This window comes from Mustela nivalis, assembly GCF_964662115.1.
Source record: "Mustela nivalis genome assembly, chromosome: 11".
NCBI lineage: Eukaryota > Metazoa > Chordata > Mammalia > Carnivora > Mustelidae > Mustela > Mustela nivalis.
In genome coordinates this window covers 110,458,641-110,479,315 of record NC_139030.1, presented here as the reverse complement: position 1 = coordinate 110,479,315, position 20,675 = coordinate 110,458,641, and the positions used below count along the sequence as shown (strand labels likewise).

The 20,675-nt window shown below is 41.0% G+C and overlaps 1 protein-coding gene across 5 annotated transcripts in view; it reads right to left on the bottom strand.

Moving 5' to 3' along the window:
* Positions 1-3,772: 3,772 nt before the first annotated feature.
* Positions 3,773-20,675, bottom strand: part of STAT4 (signal transducer and activator of transcription 4) — a 99,806-nt gene continuing 82,903 nt past the window's right edge. For 4 of the 5 annotated variants that reach the window (XM_082690492.1, XM_082690491.1, XM_082690490.1 and 1 more), the window contains 10 exons: positions 15,374-15,457; positions 13,758-13,856; positions 10,753-10,888; positions 8,934-8,983; positions 8,381-8,475; positions 7,955-8,091; positions 7,440-7,631; positions 6,058-6,124; positions 5,572-5,680; positions 3,773-4,061 (listed from right to left, as the gene is read on the bottom strand). In XM_082690492.1, the coding sequence (XP_082546618.1) occupies positions 4,035-4,061; positions 5,572-5,680; positions 6,058-6,124; positions 7,440-7,631; positions 7,955-8,091; positions 8,381-8,475; positions 8,934-8,983; positions 10,753-10,888; positions 13,758-13,856; positions 15,374-15,457 (996 nt within the window). In that variant the 3' untranslated portion in view covers positions 3,773-4,034. The remainder of the gene's footprint in view (positions 4,062-5,571; positions 5,681-6,057; positions 6,125-7,439; positions 7,632-7,954; positions 8,092-8,380; positions 8,476-8,933; positions 8,984-10,752; positions 10,889-13,757; positions 13,857-15,373; positions 15,458-20,675) is intronic. The other variant, XM_082690489.1, reaches the window with a different exon arrangement.

Here is a 20,675-nt window from a genome sequence, read left to right as displayed (position 1 = left end):
ATAAAGGCGGTGAGCTTAACAAAGGCAGAGTTATGGGAAAGTTCAAGAGCAATTGGTTCATCTGTGCACAGGCATATGTCTGGGATATTAGGCACATAGAAGATATGTAAATAAAAGAGAAGTTAGAATGAGCTAATAATCAGACAATCTAATCCAGAGCATTTCTACAGAGTTTGGAAATTATGAGTGAGATGAAGGAGAGGGGAAGTGGTGGCAAGCATGTCTGGTTCATAATCAGTTTGCAGGCAGCAAGTGACTATCCCATAATTTTAGAATTTGGAGGACTGGAAAGAGAATTCTAGATTAGTCTTGCAGACAGAAAACAGCGAATTGCTGTCGTCTATGTGCTCAAATATTAAATCACTGACAAATACTTTCTAAGGGGCCAAGTGTGCTACATGTTAGGGCTAGAACTGTGAACAATGCCTTCTTGGTCCCTGCATGTACAGAGCTTGCTTAGAGTCTAATGAAGACGACAGCTGACAGGCCTGTACAACATCGGTGGTAAGAATGGTGCCGGGGCACCTAGAGCATCTGGAGATGTGAAGGGACCTGAGTCATATAGGTGTCCACATGGAGTGGGGGTGGGGAGGTGGAGGGTTGGACAGAAGGCTTTCTAGAACCTGAAGGGTGTGTGAATGTTATCCTGGTGGCAGGCTGGGTGGGATGGGTTGGAGAATTGAGAGGATGAGGTGGAGGGCCGGGGGAGGGAGCCTGGGCCATCAAAGAAACTGAAAGTAGTTCAGTCTTGTGTGCGGATGTTTTGCAGGGTGAGAAGCCGTTGTTGGGGGAGGTGATAAGAGGCACGAAAGACTAAGGAGAGACGAAAAAATGTCTGACTTCGGAAAGACCTGCTGAGAATTGTGTGCCATCCAGAGCTGGGATTCTTAAGCTTTGTGCCATGGACGCCTTTGGCAGTCTGAGGATCCTACAAACTCCTTCAAAGAGTAATGCTTTTAGCTGAATAAAATAAAATACATGAGATAAGTAGAAAACCAACTACATGGAAATGCGGATATCGAAATATGAAAACCCACTTTGTGGCATAGTGGTAGAAGGGCCTCTTTGTTAATGGCATTAAATAAGATCTAGCAGCGGGTCTGATGAATGCAATTTCAAAATTGTGCTTAGCATAAGCAGTAGTTTGAGGTCATTTTAACAATTGTAACGTGACAAAAATGTGTGTGTGTCACCTTTATTCCTAATTGGAAGAAAGTCTAAGTTTCAATTAGAAGTCTATGAAAATAGACTGACATTTGCCATCCAAACTCAGGAACCTCCAGGCTTCTATCCATACATGCGTGGTAGGAGCTGCTAAACCACAGCACCAGAAGCCATACAGAGATTATAAACGGGGAGAGAGAACGTGATTGGTGTTAACTGGAGCCTCTATCCACATGGGAAGACCCATGGAAGTATTTGTGTTTTTGCTCTAGAGATGATGCAGAGCCTGTCCGTGGTGTTTTTACAGCGCCTCTTTGAGGACTCTGGTGGGCATGTTGTGTCTTACAGTGCCGGTTGCACAACTGTGTGGGTTTGTCAGAGAAGGGAGAATTTATTATGTGTTTATTGTACTTCCTTCAGCCAGACATTAAAACATGTAAGCAGTCAGGGGTGCCTGGGTGGCTCAGATGGTTAAGTGGCCAACTTTTCGTTTTGGTTCAGGTCATGATCTCCCGGGGCCTGGGATGGAGCCTTGCGTTGGACTCCACACTTGGTGAGGAGTCTGCGCGGTGATCCTTTCCCATTCACACACACACACACACACACACACACACACACACACACACAAACACATTCTCTCTCTCTCTCTCTCTAATAAATAGATCTTTAAAAAATGCAAGCAGTCAAATCAATCAGTGCTCATGGTCAATTTGAAAAAAGAAGAAAATTATGTCAGAAATTGAAGGGTGTGCGCAGGGGCAGTTTGCTAAGTCTGACCACGGTTATCTGCTACAGTATAACCATAATTGGTTTGACCTTTAATTCTGTTCCTTCTTCTTCAGGGAGTGCTTGGGCCTCCTGAACATGCGAGCTAACAAATAAATCCCTTGAATATGCAGAAGCATACTCATTCCTTATAGGTTTTTGGGGAGTCCTTTCTTGCTACCTAAAGACTTTGAGGAAGTTAACTGGAAACTTCCTCCTTTCAACATTTATTCCAGATAAAGGCACTGATATTCAGTACAGTTGGTCAAAGTGAGCCTATGTGAAAAAGAATTTACAAAGGGATTAGCAAAATGGACGTTTGTGATTGGTCTGGGATGGGTGAGGGGAGGAGTGAAAATGTGATTAATATTTGAAAAATAAATCTACATTTTATTTCATTAAATGCTACTTATTTGCTGCCAGTTGTAAGGAAAAACCTATTCTGGGGGAGGATTAGGGGGAGATTTGGTGATTAAATTCTCTTCCCACTCACTGCACTTCATCCCATGTGGCACATTTTATCCTCAACTAAACGGGTGTCTCCAGGAATTCCCTGACCAAGTCCCATTACTCTCACAAAGATGATTTCTAGAATGCAAGACTCGCACTCTTGGGGAACTAAGTCTATAATGCGATCAAGAACTTGATTTTGATTTTCTGAATCTACGTGCAAACAGCCACTTACTGAACTCTTACTCTTACATGCCCTCTGCCTCTGTTAGAGGGAGCATTGCAGATGTCCTCGCATTGTCTGCCCTCAAATCACAATGGTGGTTGAGATCACACACGAAACCTTGGCATTCTGCTACCGGGCTCTATACTGAGAAGTTTTTAAACATTCTGCTGAATAAGAGTATATCATACTTTTAATACATTCCAGAGAATGAAAAACTTCTGCAACCTTCTTTGGCTTCTAAATCCCATTATTTGAGTTATCCTGGTAGGAGATTACCTCTTTAAAGATAACACTATAATAATCACTTTATAATTCAAAGTACCAATCAAGATATAATAACTTTAAACCAGGTTTATGGTTATTTCCTCCACTTTTGCACTTCCTCCACAGTTGATATATTTGAATTGCAGAAAATTGGGCATGTGGAGGAGGGCATTGGGAGAATGTACCTCAAGTTAGCCTGGTAACAGACAACCTTGACCTTAAGAGTACTATCAAAAGGGCACCTGGGTGACTCAGTTGGTTAAGTGCCTGCCTTTGGCTCAGGTCACGATCTCAGGGTCCTGGAACTGAGCCCCACGTCAGGTTCCCTGCTCGGTGGGGAATCTGCTTCTCCCTCTCTTGCTCTCTTTCTCAAATAAATAAAATCTTTTTTTTAAAAAAAAGGGAGAGAGAGAGAGACTACTATCAGGAGCTTGCAAAGGAATAAGGGAACTGGCCTTGGGACAGGTGCAGAGTTTGTTTCTAGGGGAACAACAGAGGATCCAGTCGGGCGCATGTGAGTGGGCATAGAAGATGCCATTGGTAAGATGGCATCTCTCTGAGAAGGCAGGTTGTGTTAAGACCTTCTGTTCTTAGAAATCTTTCCTATTAAACATTAGCGTCTGGCTGGCTTGCTTCAGGGACAAAAGAGGGGTGGGAGAGAGTTAGAGAGGGTTTTCCAGAGGGAAGAATGTCTGAAATCCAGGGTGATGGCTTTCACCTGCTAGAACTCAGGATATCAGCTTATTTGGCTTTTCTCTCAGGTCTTCTTGCTGGGTTTTGAGTGATGTAGGTGTGACTTTGTCATTCATGACCTATTCTGAAATCGTAACACTTAAGCCTTCTAGAGCCAAAATCATAAGTCACATGTGAGAAACAAAGTAAAAAATGAAACAAATACGAATGAATTTTTTGTTGATGTTATATTAACACTGGTTTCTTAAAGTGTCTTATCTTGCAAGTTTATCTGAAGCTTCGGATTTTAGCATTTTAGTCAGGACATTCCCAGTTAGTGGTGTCATGCCAGTGAGAGGAGAGCTTCAGACTTCAACCATTTCCTGGAAACTGGTATGTACAAAGCTGAAGAAATAAGTACGATTGTTGGCAAAGATCAGTCTTTAAGCTTTTTCATTTGCTTCCTTCTTTTGACTGTCCAGAATTTCTCCTGTCATTCAGCAGAATATGGAGACTTCATCTAAAATTGGAAAATGAAAATGACTTTTGAGGAAATTAATGGTTTTTGTCAATAATTCATAGTTTTTTAGGTAAACACCTTTTTGTCTACTAAATACTTCACAATCTTTCTACCATTTAACTAGTAAGCACTCACAAATTTCATCCCACAAAAATGTGCTGAGAAAATGTGTGAAAAATGTAGCAAAAGTTCTCTTATAACTAAATGATTTAAGACAACTAAGATTGGAATAAGCTGTCAAAGGGGCCTATGGGTTTCCCCATCCCTGGAAACCTTTGAGAGGACTAAAACTTTATAATCTGTGTAGAGGAACAAAATTTGCCACCCAAACGTGTCTTTTTAGCATGTAGATTATTTTAGGCTGATTATTTTAAGAAATAAAAAGCTCAGGAAGAGATTTTGACCTTCCCGCTAACTGGCTAAAAGAATTTAGACAGAGAATCTGGTTCTAAGAAGGGAGTTATCGCCATAGATAACTACAGTATAATATGTATGAGGCGTGGTAGACAGGGAGGAACTCAAAGTTTGTTTGTTAAAATTCTTCTCTGTGCCCCACTGTTTCTGTACAGCCCCAGCAAACATTTGTTTATGAAATATTTCCTCTTTTTCATCTTCCTGTGAATTGTCTTCAATCCCTTTGAAGTCTCAGATCCCAGCCCCTTCTTCTTAGCTCAGAATGGCGTACAAGCCCGTCTGCCTTGTCTGTGGGCCTCATATTCTTATGGCCCCCCTGTTAGTCCTTTACTTAGTTATTAATTATTTGATTTTCTCTTATTAATCTGCCTCATGTCAATTTCAATCTTCGATCAGCCAAAGGAACCTTGAAGGGTAAAATCAAAATTTTCCTCCCCCACACCCAACATACAAATTTCTTGGGGCTCAGGATTCTATTATTCTCATATGTTCATCTGAATGTAAACTGAATCACTTGATGGTACTGAGGAATAATAGTAGATAGGATGTATCCTCATCACAATATTTCATTTAAGATTGTGATTAAGTTCTCAGGAGAGTAGTATTATGCTACTACTGACTGTAATTCATGTGCTACTTAAAGAAGTTCCTAAGACAGGATTAATAATGCAAGTAAAAATTAATAAAGAAAAATTGGAATTTGCGATTCTCAAACTAAAATAAATATCGAACATTATAGGCTTATAAATATTGACTAATGTGTATTGTCTATTAACATGGGATAGTGGTGGGGAGTGGTGCGGCCAACGGCAGAAGTAGGGACAAAATGTACATGAGTGAGGAAGAGGAATTCCTTGATGGCTTTTGATGGAAAGAACTTAAAGCAGCCCAAATGAATGAAGGTGTCTGTTTTCAATGCCCATATCAGTGACCCACAGGAACATACAGACACACCCAGTGTTATGCTCAGGGATTTGGTCCAACAAAACCATTTTCTCACTTCTCAGGTGGAACGTCAACCCCTTTGATTAACGGGTACCACATTTGCTTCATTAGGAGTGCCCTTGACGAGCAACAGAAAAGAAAGGGAACATACTGCAGTTTCGATTGTTGTGGGACTCAGGTTTTCTCTCAGCACGGCGTAGACACTTGGAGACATGGGAAGAAGATCTGATGGAGAATGTGGTTCAGTTGAATCACTTCGGCTTAAAGAGATAACAAAGTACATGTTGAAAAGGATTAAAAATGACAGCTTCTGATGACACTGTGTCAGGAACTCAGTTCTAGGGCCTCATCTATTTGTTTCTTTGAGATGCCTAATTCATTGTTTGAAATCAGATCATTCAGTGTACTCTGGGATATACGACATCTAAAAAGGCAACTTTATAATTCCAGTCATGGTAGAGCATGGTGCTTCCTGACTAGCTTTATGTATTAGAGCAAATGGGACATTGAGCATTAAAATGTTTTATCATCATGTATATCGGTGCTCGGCTCCATCTTAAAATTTCATGTACAAGTGCTCTTTTTAAAAAAGAAAAATTGAGTAAGAGATATTTTACATGTGGCTAAGGTTACTTACATTGTTGAGATGGGTATAAAAACAGATGGAACGTAACCTTTGTCCCCCCTTTCTGTTGGTCTTGAAACTGGAAAAGAAAGCAGGAAAGAAACCTTGTCAATATTACTAATAAATTTTTTAAAGCCTAGAAAAATATAAGTAATGTTAAAAAGAAGAGGGAGATTATGATTGTTCAGTGACTCACAGAAGTTTGCAGTTGAATAGATGAACCAGTATTTGAGATGAACATAAATGTGTAAGAAGAGAATAATCTCCTGGTAGGCCTAATCTGACTTTACACATTATTGTCTCCAAAATGTGTGAGAAAAAGTGGGAGTCAACTATATTACCTGTGTTCAATGTTACAGTTTAAGTTTGATTATATTTGATTGATTTGCATATCGGGGGATTTATCGTAAGTCAGTAGGGTAGCAGCAGGTCGCGTCTGTGGGTGACAGTTGCAGACTGTTCTGCAAGATGGTGCTCGCGGATTTCGTCGCTATGGACGAGCATCTTAATGGATCATGTACACTTGCATTGGAGATACAGAATGGTAAACTTAACATTACAGTTATGTAGCTAATTTTAGTTATATTCTTCATGTATTTAACAAATGCTTCTTTTGGTTGGGTATTATTTTAGCCCCTTAGGATACAAACAGGAAAGGCAGGTATGCCCAGACTTATCGGCAGGCCAGCAGGTGGGGAAAGAAGCGCTGACCCCTCGCCCCCTCCCTGGCAAGCAAACCGCCCAAGCGAAATCATGAGACTACAGTAAGGCAAAAAATGTAAAGCTTATAAACCTCTGCTTTCCTTTGCAGAAACAGACTCCCATAACTCTTTTTTTTTTAATTCATTTATTTGACAGACAGAGATCACAAGTAGGCTGAGAGGCAGCAGAGAGAGAGGGGGAAGCAGGCTTCCCGCTGAGTAGAGAGCCCAAATGCGGGTCTCGATCCTATGACCCTGGGATTTTGACTTGAGCGGAAGGCAGAGGCTTAACCCACTGAGCCACTCAGGTGCCCCTCCCATAACTCTTAACAGCTTTCTAATCATTACCGCCTCCTCCTTTTCCTGCCTCCCAGTCACAGATGTGAAGTTGGCCCTGCTCCCATTTTAGGAAGGAGGAAGCTGGAAGCTCTACAGGGAGCCCCGAGTCAGCACCACGGCCCTGTGAGTCTGCGCACAGCCACGGGTGACTGACTACTCGGGTTGGACTGCCCAGCTGTCCCTCTTCAGGAACTGTTGACACCCTACTTCGTTTTTAAGGCCTTGACCGCCACATACGCCCTATGACTTATGACAGTCAAAGTAAACATCAAAAGAGGAACTTCGTTTACTTTACTGCAATATGAGGTTATTTGCCAAAAGCTGACAAAAACAGGCGAACAGAAAGAACCTAACCTTCGCATGGCTGGGAGCTGTAGTGTTTACCGAAGGCTTTGTCTTTGGGAATGTCAGGATAAAGGTACTTCAGAGGGTTTTCGGGAATGTTTTCAGCCATAATAACCTTGTAGTCTCGAAGGATGTCGGCGAACGGCAGAGCGGACAACCGGCCTTTGTTGTAGGGTTCCACAGAGTGGAATCGCACTTCTCCTGGAGAGACAGAAAGGGTGTGTGTGGGGGGCGGGGACATTCAGGCTCCTGCAGGCATCTCTGGGCCCCTTCTTCCTGCCCACATCACCTCCACGTCCCTGGCTATCAAACGAGGCCGGCCCTTCCCTGCCCGGCAGGAGAGGACACCCACACAGGCCGTGAGAAATCCGTGGGACTCTCTTCTGGGACAACTGTAACAACCAGCCTCCAACCCTCTGGACACATGAAGAGCAGAACACCAAGCTACACACTTCTGAAAACGGAAACACCGGGAGCCAAACCCAGTACAAACGTCCCATGGGTGAGCGACAGAGCGCAGGTACCATTTTCGGAATGGTCGACCCAGGTGAAAGTTATCCCTCCGAGGTGGCTTTCACTGAATCGTAACAAAAAGGTTCCAGGCATTTTATCCTTTAACAAGAGGCGCTCCTTCTCTTTGCTAACAAAGCCCATGACATACCTAAAAATAGAACAACGCACAGTTGTATCTGATCAAACACTGCAATTTATTACATTTATATGTATTTCATTTACAAAGAACAGACCTAAATTCGTTCTGAATATAATAGAAAGTCAATGAAATACTCCTGTAAGATTAAATATTAGTACTCTGTGAGGAATGTAAAAAACTGAACTATTCCCCACCCCCATCAATACACATGCTTAAAAAGAAAAAGAAAGGAAAAAACCCAACAGCTTAAAAATAAGAACCTAATGAATTCATATGGAAAATATAGCCTGTAACTCACCCATCTATCCAAAGAGGAAGAATGTGTTTTTTAATTAAATCTAATATTGCTTCAAGCCATGTCCAAAAGGTAAATGATTTACCAGGTAAGTGTTCCTATTGTAATAAACAAACATGTCAGGACAATGATTATTTTAACAGTAATATTGATACAGTAATTCAAGTTCCACTTTTCAATGAAATACTTGCTTTAAACTTTTAAAAAATGTTTATGTATTTGAGCGAAAGAAAGCCAGAGGGGGCAGGGGCAGAGGGAGAGAGAAAATCCTGAAGCAGATTCCCCACTGAATAGGGAGCTTCATTGGATGCAGGGCTCTATCCGAGGACCCTAAGCTCATGACTGGAGCAAAAACCAAGAGCTGGCTGCCCAACTGACTGAGCCACCCAGGGACCCCAAAATACTTCCTTTAAACATAAGATACTAGTTTAGAGTTAAAAAAAAAAAAACCTGTATCCAGAAAACCCTCAAAATCCCAGATTATGATGTGGAGGCTGGAAAGAAACACTACTGAAAAATTTTTTTCGGAATAATATTTTTGTTCCCCTATTTGTACCTTGCAGAACTTGGCCCAGGTGAGATTACCATCATTGTAGCTAGGCTGGACTAAAAGAAAAGAAAAGAATGAGATTTTTATTAAACAGTTAAGGATTTTCACTTTGGTGCTCAATTTATTTACTTATTTTTTTAAAAGATTTCATTTATTTACTTGACAGAGAAATAGAGAGCACAAGTAGGCAGAGAGGCAGGGAGAGGGAGAGGGAGAAGCAGACTCCCCGCCTAGCAGGGAGCCCAGTGTGGGCTCGATCCCAGGACTCTGGGATCATGACCTGAGCTGAAGGCAGACGTTTAATCAACTGAGCCACCCAGGTGCCCCAACGTGCACAATTAGGGCTTTACCTAGTCCCTTTTGAAAATTTCTTAAGCACTGGTTATGGGTTTGCAGAGTACTTAATCCTAGCAACAGTAAAAACGTGAAGATATCATGAGATGTATTTTCTAAGAAGAAATTCTTTTCAATGGAGGAGCTAAGATAACTTTGAAAGAGGGTGAGTGTCTAGGGCCAGGCCCCCATGAATAGATACGATATAAATTATCAGAGGAGAAGGAAGAGGAAACCACACTCTAGTAAGAATAATGAAGGAAGAAACATAGTGGACATGAACATAGCTTATATAGGAGACAGCAAGAGCTGCCTGATGTTGGTAAATAAACATAAAATAAATGTATATAAGTTAGGTATGGCCAGATCACCAGGGGTCCTAATTACTAATAGAAAAAGAATGAGCTCGAGATCTATTGGGCAATAAGAAGCTGTTGACTACTTTGATTCAGGGCGATGAAAGGGTACAGGAGTTTCTATGTAAATTTTTAAGGAAATTATACTCATAAGGATAATTCATAAAGATCTGGAAGGACATGGCTGCTATCTACACTACATATTAAAAACTTTATTCACTCAACAAATAGGCCTACCACTGCAGTTTTTAAACTAAATAAGTCCAAAAAACATATTTACGTTAACTAAATTTTTTAATATTCCCCAAAGATCCGATTCATCAAACATCTGTTGAGCAGGTGCTGGATCCAAGCGGCAACCCGGCTGCACTTTTGCCAAATCGCACGAGTTCACTACTGATGCGCAAATGCGTCTGCGGCCCTATTTGGCAGACAATTCTAGGATACAAATATGCTAGTACACGAATGCCATCTTAACTCTCTTTTGGTGGTAAATATGTTCACCCCAGAGTTGTCAAAATATAGATATATCTTTTGAAATTGTTTTACAAAAATTTTACACTATAGTCACTACAGGAAGTACCAATGATTCTATTTTGCAAACTTTAAACATGTTAGTCAAAACTAAAATTTTCTTGATATGGAGAATTAAGTACTGTCCGTGTGGCTTTTAATTGCTATTAAATTCCCTGGTCCTGGAATCAGCTATTGTCGAGTTGGTTAAGGACCATCGTGATATTAGCAGCCAAGTCAAAGCACCATTAAGGCTTCACATCACACTCAGTGGAAATGACATCAAACACCCCAGAGACTGGAAAGTGGAATGGAAAGGAAGGGGCTTTGGAACTGGACAGGCCTGGTCTGTGTCTTGGCTTTGCTATGTTCTAGCCACGCAGGCCTGGTAAGTCACTTAACCTCTGCATTTCAGTATCCTTGTCTATAAAATGGAAGGAATAGTGAGTTACCCTTTCCCAAGAAAGACGACATAACAGTTAGCTCTGTGCTTGGCAATACAGTGGGCACTCAATAAATTGTGACTATCATTATTATTATTAATAGTAGTAATATCACCTGGCTCTTTAAAATGCTCGAGGACCCCAAACAAAGGGCAGTCTCCCGTATCTACCCACTCTCACCTGTAAGTTTCTCTGCCAACATATTGAGCTGATCTGAGTTAAGGCCACGGCCGACGTACGATGAAAACTGCCAGCTCATCACTTCCAGGAGCTGACTCAAAGTGGCAGATGGAGGGTTATTAAAGAAAACCAAGTTCTGAAATAGAGTCGTAATGATGATCATAGTCATTAATCACATTGAACACACTATAATTCAGTATCCAAAATGCCTGTTTTAAACTCTTTCGGCCAATCTAAGTTAATATACGGAATATCACTTCATCTCTGATGTGCTTTTTAACTGACACTGATTTTGTCTTTTCCTAAAGAGTTCCTTAACCCTTGTGTCCAATAAAATATATGGCTCCATCTTATCCTTGAAAGAATCATTGGGCATTTCTTAACTTTCCTTGGATCATGGGCTATCAATCAATTCATACAAGTACTTAATACTGTCCAACAAATCACGGGGCAAATATTCTTTTTTTGAAGTATATCAATCTTAAGCAAAACCTATATTGAGGGGGCGCCTGAGTGGCTCAGTGGGTTAAAGCCTCTGCCTTCGGCCCAGGTCCTGATCCCAGGACCCTGGGATCGAGCCCTGCATCGGGCTCTCTGCTCAGTGCAGAGCCTGCTTCTCTCTCTCTCTCTCTGCCTGCCTCTCTGCCTACTTGTGTTCTCTGTCAAATAAATAAATAAAATCTTTTTAAAAAAAACCTATATTGAGTTATTTAATTAGTTTATTATGAATTGGTACAAGTTATACTTTGACCAAAGAATCCCAAAGCACAAAAAGCTAAGCCTCAGGCTAACGTAGGGCACCCTACAATGTGAATTTGTAATTAACCTGAGTCCTGTTTTGTGAACAGTATAGTAGTCTTTCTCTTCTGATCTGGACAAGAGAACCTTCTGTATGACTAACTGCAAACAAGATTGCTTGTGCCAGAAACTGGGTCAGCAATAGTGAAAGAGAAGACTTCATTTTAGATTACTGGAAAGCAGAAGGTGTGAAAGCCAAGAAAGATGTTTTAAAGACAGAAGGAGGGAAGAATTGAGTAACGTAGTGCAGTACAGGGAGAAGCATAAACTACACTGGGCAGCAAGAAAAGGAACCAACCTACAAGACTTCAGATGGTGGGAATAAAAGAGGATACAGCCTCCAACCGGAAGTGGGAGATGGGAAGGGGAGGAATGGAGAGAATTTCTAGAGAAGCTGTTTCCCCTGAACCAGAGAACTGTGTCTGGGTAGATGACCAAAGGCATAGAACCTAACTGAGGTCTGGGGACTTAGGTCTTGAAGCAGAAGAGCGTGAAGAAGAGAAACTAGAGTTCGCTGCTATGCTGGACTCCGTGCATCTCCACTGTCAGCCGTACATGACCTGCTACCCACATTCCTCATCCAGGAGCAGAGCGGAGTCTGGGATGGCTCGTGTGACAACTCCGGTGGCTTTCTGACAGAAGGAGGATGCTGAGGAAAGCTAAGTGCAACAGTGCTGCACACGGAGGACAGAGAAGTGACCCATCTTTCCTCCTCCACCTTGAGGTTGAATGAAAAGCTCGGAATATGTGTAGCTCCTAATGGGAATGGCGTTTAATTCCAGGGCTGTAGGCTTTTCTTGGTTTTAAGGCAGGATAACTTCTCTAGTGAGCCCTGCACTCACTGCAGCCTGCGAGGAAGTGACACATCACACACCCTACGCAGCCTTCCTCTCTGCGATTAATCTGTCTCGAATGCCAGGCCAAGGGAGGACGAGAAGGAATCAGGCCAAGTCACCTTCCATGTTGTTTCCTTATTGGGCACATTTTTCAAGAAGGAAAAACACTCAGAGCTAACTCATTAGGTCTGTTCTTATTTTGCTAGGACCTAAGGTAAAAAAAAAAAAAAATTCCCTGAAGAGTGAATATTTGCTTTGAATTAAGAAGAAATGTTATTTATATTTGACCTATTTTCTCTAGGTCTTGTGTTTCCAAGACAACACACCGAGATTTTGTAAGAGGGAAGAAGAGGAAGGGCTGACTCATCGTTTCTTGTTGCTCTCTTCCCTGGGTGTCTTAAGAAGAGCATCTGTTTTCAGCGAGGCCAATTTCTGATCAATGTCTCAAATAACCACCAGGTGGCATTAAAACTCAATTTGGGTCTAGAACGGATTAAATCTATAATCAACTTGAAAATTTGTCTAGTCAGAGGGTAGTTAGGCAACATTGGATGATATTCTAGTCATTTATTTGGAAACTAATCTTCTACCTTTGTAGAAAAGTCTGTGTGGTGGTGTGGCCAGAAGTAGTTAAGGAGGTGAACACAGCAGTCAGACATTAAATTCCAGACCAAGAAGTCTCCCCGCAGTCCCGTTAACAGAGCCACCGGATGGGGCTAGAACTCTCTGTGAGGCACATTGCTGGGAGCGGATCAGACCCACAGAACTAACAAATAGCCGCCTGTCAGTTTTGCTGCCGGAATTCTTCCAGCGTCCAAGTACATCAAAACACATCACTTTAAATATAACATGAGAGAGGATTCATGCGACTAAATATTAAATATATTGGAGTTCTGGGAGAAAACAACCTACAAAGACATGCCAAATTTCATATATATATATATATATATATATATATATATATATATATATATAAAATATAATATATATAAAATATGTATTCAAAATCACATATAGATGTCTTTTGATTCATATATAGATGTATAGATGTCTTTTGATCCTGGGATCGAGCCCCGCATCGGGCTCTCTGCTCAGTGGGGAGCCTGCTTCCTCCTCTCTCTCTCTCTCTCTGCTTGCCTCTCTGCCTGCTTGTGATCTCTGTCTGTCAAATAAATAAATAAAATCTTAAAAAAAAAAAGGGGGTGACACTACCTCACAGAAATACTGATGATTGGGATAAAAGATACCAACACATAAAAATGGTTTCTTCATTTTAAAATATGTTCAAATAATAAAAAAATTAAAAAAAAATAAAACAAGAAAGCAAATCAAATAGAATAAGAGGAGGAGAAATAGGAACAGAGACTCTACCTGTGAATCACTGGTTGACACATTGTACCAAATGATGGATGCCCAAGCATTAGGTAACTGACTGACATTGGAAATCATCACCACAGGTAACGAGCTAGTCTGGTTTAAAAAAAAAAAAAAAAAAGAAAAGCACAGTTATTACAGGTAGTTGCACATTGTGCTAATTTTATTCTTGATCCTGTCCCCTAAAGGGCCAGCTCAAGCCAGCTCTACTCCTTTAATCCTGGTGTCTTCCCTGCCCTGGTTACTAAAATGGCTTGTGAAGGGACGGGAATTTTCTGAGCATATATGAATCAAGGTGTAGGGATGAAAGAAGCCATAAAAACGGGAATCCTTTCAGAGTGCTTGGTCACTTAGCTTCTCCAGTATTTTCCCTCGACATCACATAAATGTTTATACTTATATCACATACAGCAACTAGATAGAACTTGTATTGATTTTGTGGCTGTACTCTTAGTAAGTTACTATAAGGAATTTAATTTTAAATTTATCGATGAAATGGATCAACATATTCAATTTATGATCTGACATCTAATTAACATCAGTGGTAGACATGGGCGTTTTCACTGCAGAAGATGGGGAGGGAAGCAATGTCACACGCTTTATGAGAAAGACAGCGGCCTGGTCTGCTGTGACACTCAGCTTAGCAGGGCTGGGACTGTTGTCCTCAGCCTTGTGGAACAAACAGGCTTTCACAGACCAGGGCGCAAATGCAATCAACCTACGTTAGTCCCTTCTCATTAACAGTGGCTGGATTTCTGTGGACAGCGAGATCCCTCAGTTAACAGCTCATGGAAACAGAAACAGAAGTGTGGGAAGAAGTGATGAGGAAGGCATTTACAGAAAATTTGTACATATCTCCACTCATTCCAATAAAAAAGGAAAAGCAGCACTCTAAAACAATACATCCCACAAATAGTATCATATTCAGGGCATGTCAACTCTTCCTTCACGCACCAGCCATTCACTGATTTAACCTGTGTTGAGCCTCTGCTACAGGCCAGGCACCGAGTCACGGCTAATGGAGTGACAAAGTCATGATGCCTTGCCTTCAAGGAGCTCATAGTCATGTTCGATCTAATCCTCAAAATGGCTTTATTCCTCCTTTGAGTACAAGGGTGACTGTTATAAGAGGATCAAAACAGTGTATCGTTAATGTTCCTATCATTTGTCTTTACTCATTACATTAAAAAAGCTTTCCTTCTGAGGGATTTCATGTACAAGTTAAATTTTTGGAAAGTGTATCGTTAAGTGACATGGTTGAAGGATACTTATTTCTCTTTAGGCTTTCCACTAACTACTCATGACTCAGAAGATCCCAGAAAGTGAACCAACAAACATGCAATCTGGGCAACCAATTATTCAATAGATATTCAACTGATAATACCCATGAGATTTGATCATTGTATTTAACTGGAATAGTATACATTCTAATAGTAGAATGTTGCCTAATTAGTAACTATCTGACATATTGGTTCCCTAAAGTTTCTAAACAAAATTCTTAACAAAAATGATAAAAAGGGAATGTACTAATACCCAGAAAAGACTCAGCTTTCATCTATAAATGCCAGCCGATGACTGAATATATTATTAGTAAATACTTGATTGACACCTACCTCCAAATCTATGGTCAGGCCATAGAGGCAGATCTGTGTTTCGAAGGTTATAGAATGAAGCTCTTCAGTCACCATGTGACAACCCTAAGGAATAAAGAAATCAACTGTTACCTTACAAATGTACTGCTATGTAGTATTAGGTCTGCTTCTATAAAAATTAACAAAGTCTTAAAGTAAATACCCCAAACATTCTCTATTATGGGATATTCCCTTTTACTATTTAAAAAAGTTATTTAGAATATATACAGAGTGAGAAATCTTATTTCTACAAAAGAATGATATCAAGGTAATTTATGACTTTTAAAATTCCTCCATATTTTCATCAGTTTAAATGCAGACCAATAATTCTTTATTTTTAATTTTTAAAAATTAGTCCTTCTGGGTTACAGACTATTATAAAAGCAAGGTATATGTATATAGATATAACACAAACAAGTCAGTGTGATAATGAATTTGTTTAAAAAGTGAAAGGAAGTATTTTTTAAGAACTAAAAAATAAAACAAAAAATAGTTGTGCAACAGAATCAGAGGGCAATCAACCCAAATTATAGGAAGAGACAGAGGGTTCCTAGGGGGATGTCGCCAAGAAAAAAGGAAAACACAAAAAACTCAGATTGACCTGTTTGACCATATTGCAAGATGTTTCCAAGTTTCAGGGTGCCTGGGTGACCCAGCCAGTTAAGCATCTGACTCTTGATTTCAGCTCAGGTCATGATCTTAGAGTTGTGAGATGAGCCCACACTGGGCTCCCTGCTCAGCACAGAGTCTGCTTGTCCCTCTCCTTCTCTTCCTCCCCTCCCTGTGCACTCTGTCTCTCTCAAATAAATAAATAAATATTTAAAAAAATCTTATTAAAAAGAAAGAAGAAATTTTTGAGTTTTGAAGAAAAGTTTTGGGCTACATTAGTGACAGTTACATAAAATAAATTGATTGAATAAAATGAAATTAAGGCAACTAATAAATCCAGGTAAAATTGGAAGTAATACAAGAATGGAAATGCAATTATACTATGATATAGGGTTCAGCTGTTAATAATTTTTATATATCCATACTAACGTTAACGCTGAATATATTGACTAAACCAAACTATGTTCTATAATGATACTGTGAAGATGGGCGAAATTTATATATACAGAAAGCTGGCATAAAAGAGCCACAGTTTTCTTTTATAGAAAGAATTCAGGAGCTAAATATATAAACTTTTTAAAAATCAAGAAACATTAGTGTGATATTAGCATAATATTAGCATGTAAGACTCAAAAAATGATCGTCTCTGGAAAGTAGGTTTGGGATGGGAAGGAGTGGGACAGAAATTGCTGTTTTTCTCTAATGAAGTCTTACGGCACCTTGCTATGTGCCCAGGACCAGCAGCATTATCAGCATCTAAAAACTGGTTAGAAAAACAGGATCTCTGGTCTCATCCCAAGCCAGGAATGAGTCTGCATTTTAAGAAGAGCGTCAGGTGAAATTTGGAGATGATGAGTGTCCGTGTGCTTCATCCACATTGTGTTTAGTTTCAAAAGAGATGTGGAAAATTTGGAGATGATGCAGAAGGATTAAACAACTTCATTTTAAAATTTATTTATATATAATTTTAAGTAGTCTCCTTGCCCAGCAGAGAGCCCAACATGGGGTCTGAACTAACAATCCTGAGATCAAGATCTGAAATCAAGAGCTGGACACTTAATCAACTGAGCCACCCAGGCTCCCTGAAGGCTTAGACAGTGTTAAAAAAATAAGGCCTGTGGGAATCTATAAATGGAAGAAGACTTATTGAGACTAGCAATGTCAGCGTGGCATTGGGGGCAGCAGAGTCAACCCTAGGAGAAATGATCCAATATTGAGTAAGCATTAATACCAAGTTGTAATCTACCTGTATTAAATTTCAAATGATAAAATTGGTTCTAATATGATGATGTGAAGGACAATTGCATGAGGAAGACTTACTTCACTGACAATGAGGAATGTTAAACTTAGGGTTTGTTACTGAGAAGGAAGGAGAGAATTAATGAGTCCTTTCTCCCTTGGGTTAGATCACTCTGGGCGCCTTACATTGACTTGAGGTAGCTAGAGTCACTAGAGTGGTAATGCTTTTTACTGGGTTAGTAGAAAGTTATGCTAATGGAAATTGTGCTTAAAATTCCCTTAGATCACCCCTAAAATTATTCCCAGTACATCCAACACACAAAACACCCAGCCCCCCGACCCCTCCCATATTGAAATAAATAAATTGCTGTTTCTTTAGTTGCGCATGAGATGAAGTAGTCAGCTTGGGCTTAGGCACCAAGTTGAGCAAAACCCACATTTTTTAAACAGAAAATCTCACCACCCTATAAGATGCTTCCACTATGCAAACCCTGAGACAAATGAAGAATCCATAATTTCATGTTCACCAATGAGTGTCTTTCACATTCCCACTAAGTTCAATGGTGGACAGGATGACCTAAGTCTGCACAGAACGTTTAAGAGGCCTGAGACAAGCACACAGAAGGAAACTTACATACCACATGTCTAAACATTTAACCATTATAAATCAAGTTAACAATTGTTAAAGTATGGTATAGTCTCTTGCCTTGACATCTAAGCTTTCATATGACCGAACTGACCAGATTTTAACTACTCAGAGTTCCAGTGGAACATGGTAGCTTGGAGAGATCAAGGCCATGCTGGACAATTGCCCACCCCTGTCCTCCACCTCTGTGAGGGGCCTCACTGACCGGTGTGGCCCAGAGGCTTCTGCTTGTGCCTTGTGCAAATGTTTGCATTGATGGTGCTGTCTGTGCTTGGGACTCTGGGACACTGCCTTGACCCCACAGACATCCCCCTCTGTGGGGCAGGCCACAGCTGGAGGACAGCTGCAGGGAGTCTTTTTGATTGTGAGGTCCCAGCCATGCCCCATACTAGCCTCTATGGTTTAATTTATACAAATAACACACGCGTAATTATTCATGATGGATAATTTCCTTAGATCTTTGTGTCAGGGCACCTGTGTGTTCCCCACCAAAGTGTGAGAAACCAGGACTCCACACACAGAGCAATGGCATTAAGACTTGTCCCTTAGCTTTGGAAGAAGACTACATGCTTTAGTCACTGAACTGGAATGTGGACGGTGAGAGGTCTCCTCAATGACACAAACGAATTTCTTTTGTATTTTTAAGATTTTTTTATTTATTTGAGAGAGAACAGGGGAAAGGGCAGAGAGAGAGAATCTTCAAACGAACTCCCCATTGAGTGTGAAGCCCAACGCGGGGCTCAATCCCAGGACGCCGAGATCATGACCTGAGTGGAAGTCAGATGTCTGATCACTGAGCCACCCAGGCCCCCCTCAAACTAATACCCAATGGTTACCTACAGCCCCTGGTGCAGTTGCGAGGCACATTTAGAATGAAATCCAGCAAGGACGCAGACATAATACTCATGCCTGGAGAAAAGCAGCTCTGACAAAGGGAAGCATCATTAACATTCAAAGCTCACATGGCCATAGGTCATGGTCTTTATTTCTTTCTGAGTGTGGTCCAAGCCAGGGACAATATTCAATTTCTCATTCCCAGGATCCATTCTTTGTAGACTGGGGAAAACACCACAGATAAGATGCACCATTCATGGCTGTGTTTAAAAGCCATCATGTGAGATGACTATGGATTTAAAATACCCAAATTTATGATTTTTTTTATATGCCACTGAATAATGTAACTGAATTGACTTCATTATACTTGTAAAGAAAAACACACATGGGATAATATGCTAAGAAACTGGAAAATTGGCAGAACTACTTGACCAGGCTCCTGGAAAAAGAAGTATACACAGTCTTTAAAAGGTAGGTATAGATGTCACCATTCTATTTTCTTTCCTCTGCTCAATGCCTAATAATATACCTTGGAAATCTAGAGTATGTTAACAAATAGTTATGGCTTTTGACTTCAGAGGAAACCTCTGTTAAGAAAATACAACTAGGCGGTGCCTGGGTGGCTCATTTGGTTAGGCAACTGCCTTCAGCTCAGGTCATGATCCCAGAGTGTCAGGATCAAGCCCCAGATCGGGCTCCCAGCTCCACTGGGAGTCTGCTTCTCCCTCTGACTTTCTCTCCTCTCATGCCCTGCCTTTCTCTCTCATATAAATGAATAAAACCTTACCAAAAAAAGTCTGTTTCCTGGGTTATCTCTCTAAAAAAAAAAAAGAAAGAAAGAAAGAAAGGAAAGAAAATACAACCAGGATAAGGCAGATTTTCATCTAAGTTCTTTGCTAACTTTTTAAAAAATTTTTATTTATTTATTTGAGAGAGGAGCACACACAAGTGGGGGGAGGAGCAGAGGGAGAGGAACAAGCAGGCTCCCCACTGGGCACAGAGCCCCGCGGAGGGCTGGTTCCCGGGACCCTGAGATCACGACCTGAGCTGGAGCGCAGAGCTGGACGCTTAATCGCCGGAGCCACCCAGGCGCCCCTCCTCGCTCATCTCTTAACAAGCCGGAATCTCTGACAATGTTGCATGGAGTAGAAAACAACTAACAATAGTATCCCAGTCACTGAATGAATATTTGTTGAAGGCCTATCATGTGCTAGACACTGGGTTAGGTGCCGGGAAACAGTGATAAAAAAGAGGGAAATAGTGGTACAGTCCCAGGAGAGATAGACCTCAATCACAGAATCGTAGGAAATAAAGAGATTGACAACGAATTCTCAAGCCATAGAATAAGGGGGCTCCATGGGGGGTGTCCCATAAATAGTCTACATTTTTACTGTTATTCTTGTATCGACATCTCTTTTTATTTTTTTATTTTATTTTTTTTAAATTTTATTTATTTATTTGACAGAGAGAAATCACAAGTAGATGGAGAGGCAGGCAGAGAGAGAGAGAGAGGGAAGCAGGCTCCCTGCCAAGCAGAGAGCCTGATGCGGGACTCGATCCCAGGACCCCGAGATCATGACCTGAGCCGAAGGCAGCGGCTTAACCCACTGAGCCACCCAGGCGCCCTCGACATCTCTTTTTAAAGGCATTGCCACTACTTGAACTGTTTGGAAGGAAATCAACTTTCTGTGAAAACACCTGGTCTAGTTGGCCCGTGAGTAGCGTATCTGTGCTTGAGAACAGCGAACCTGGAAAGAACATCTGTTTGGCTATTTTGTTCCGTGAAACCCTAGTCGCCCAGGCTTTACTAATAGCTCCTTTGTGCTTCATGACTTCCCACCACGTAAGCAAAATTACCCAACCCCGCAGTCTGCGGCGAGAACCGTCGCCGGTCAGTGGCCGCGCACTGACGAAGTGTACTCCAGAGGCTGCTGTACCAGATCGCCTGTTCAAACC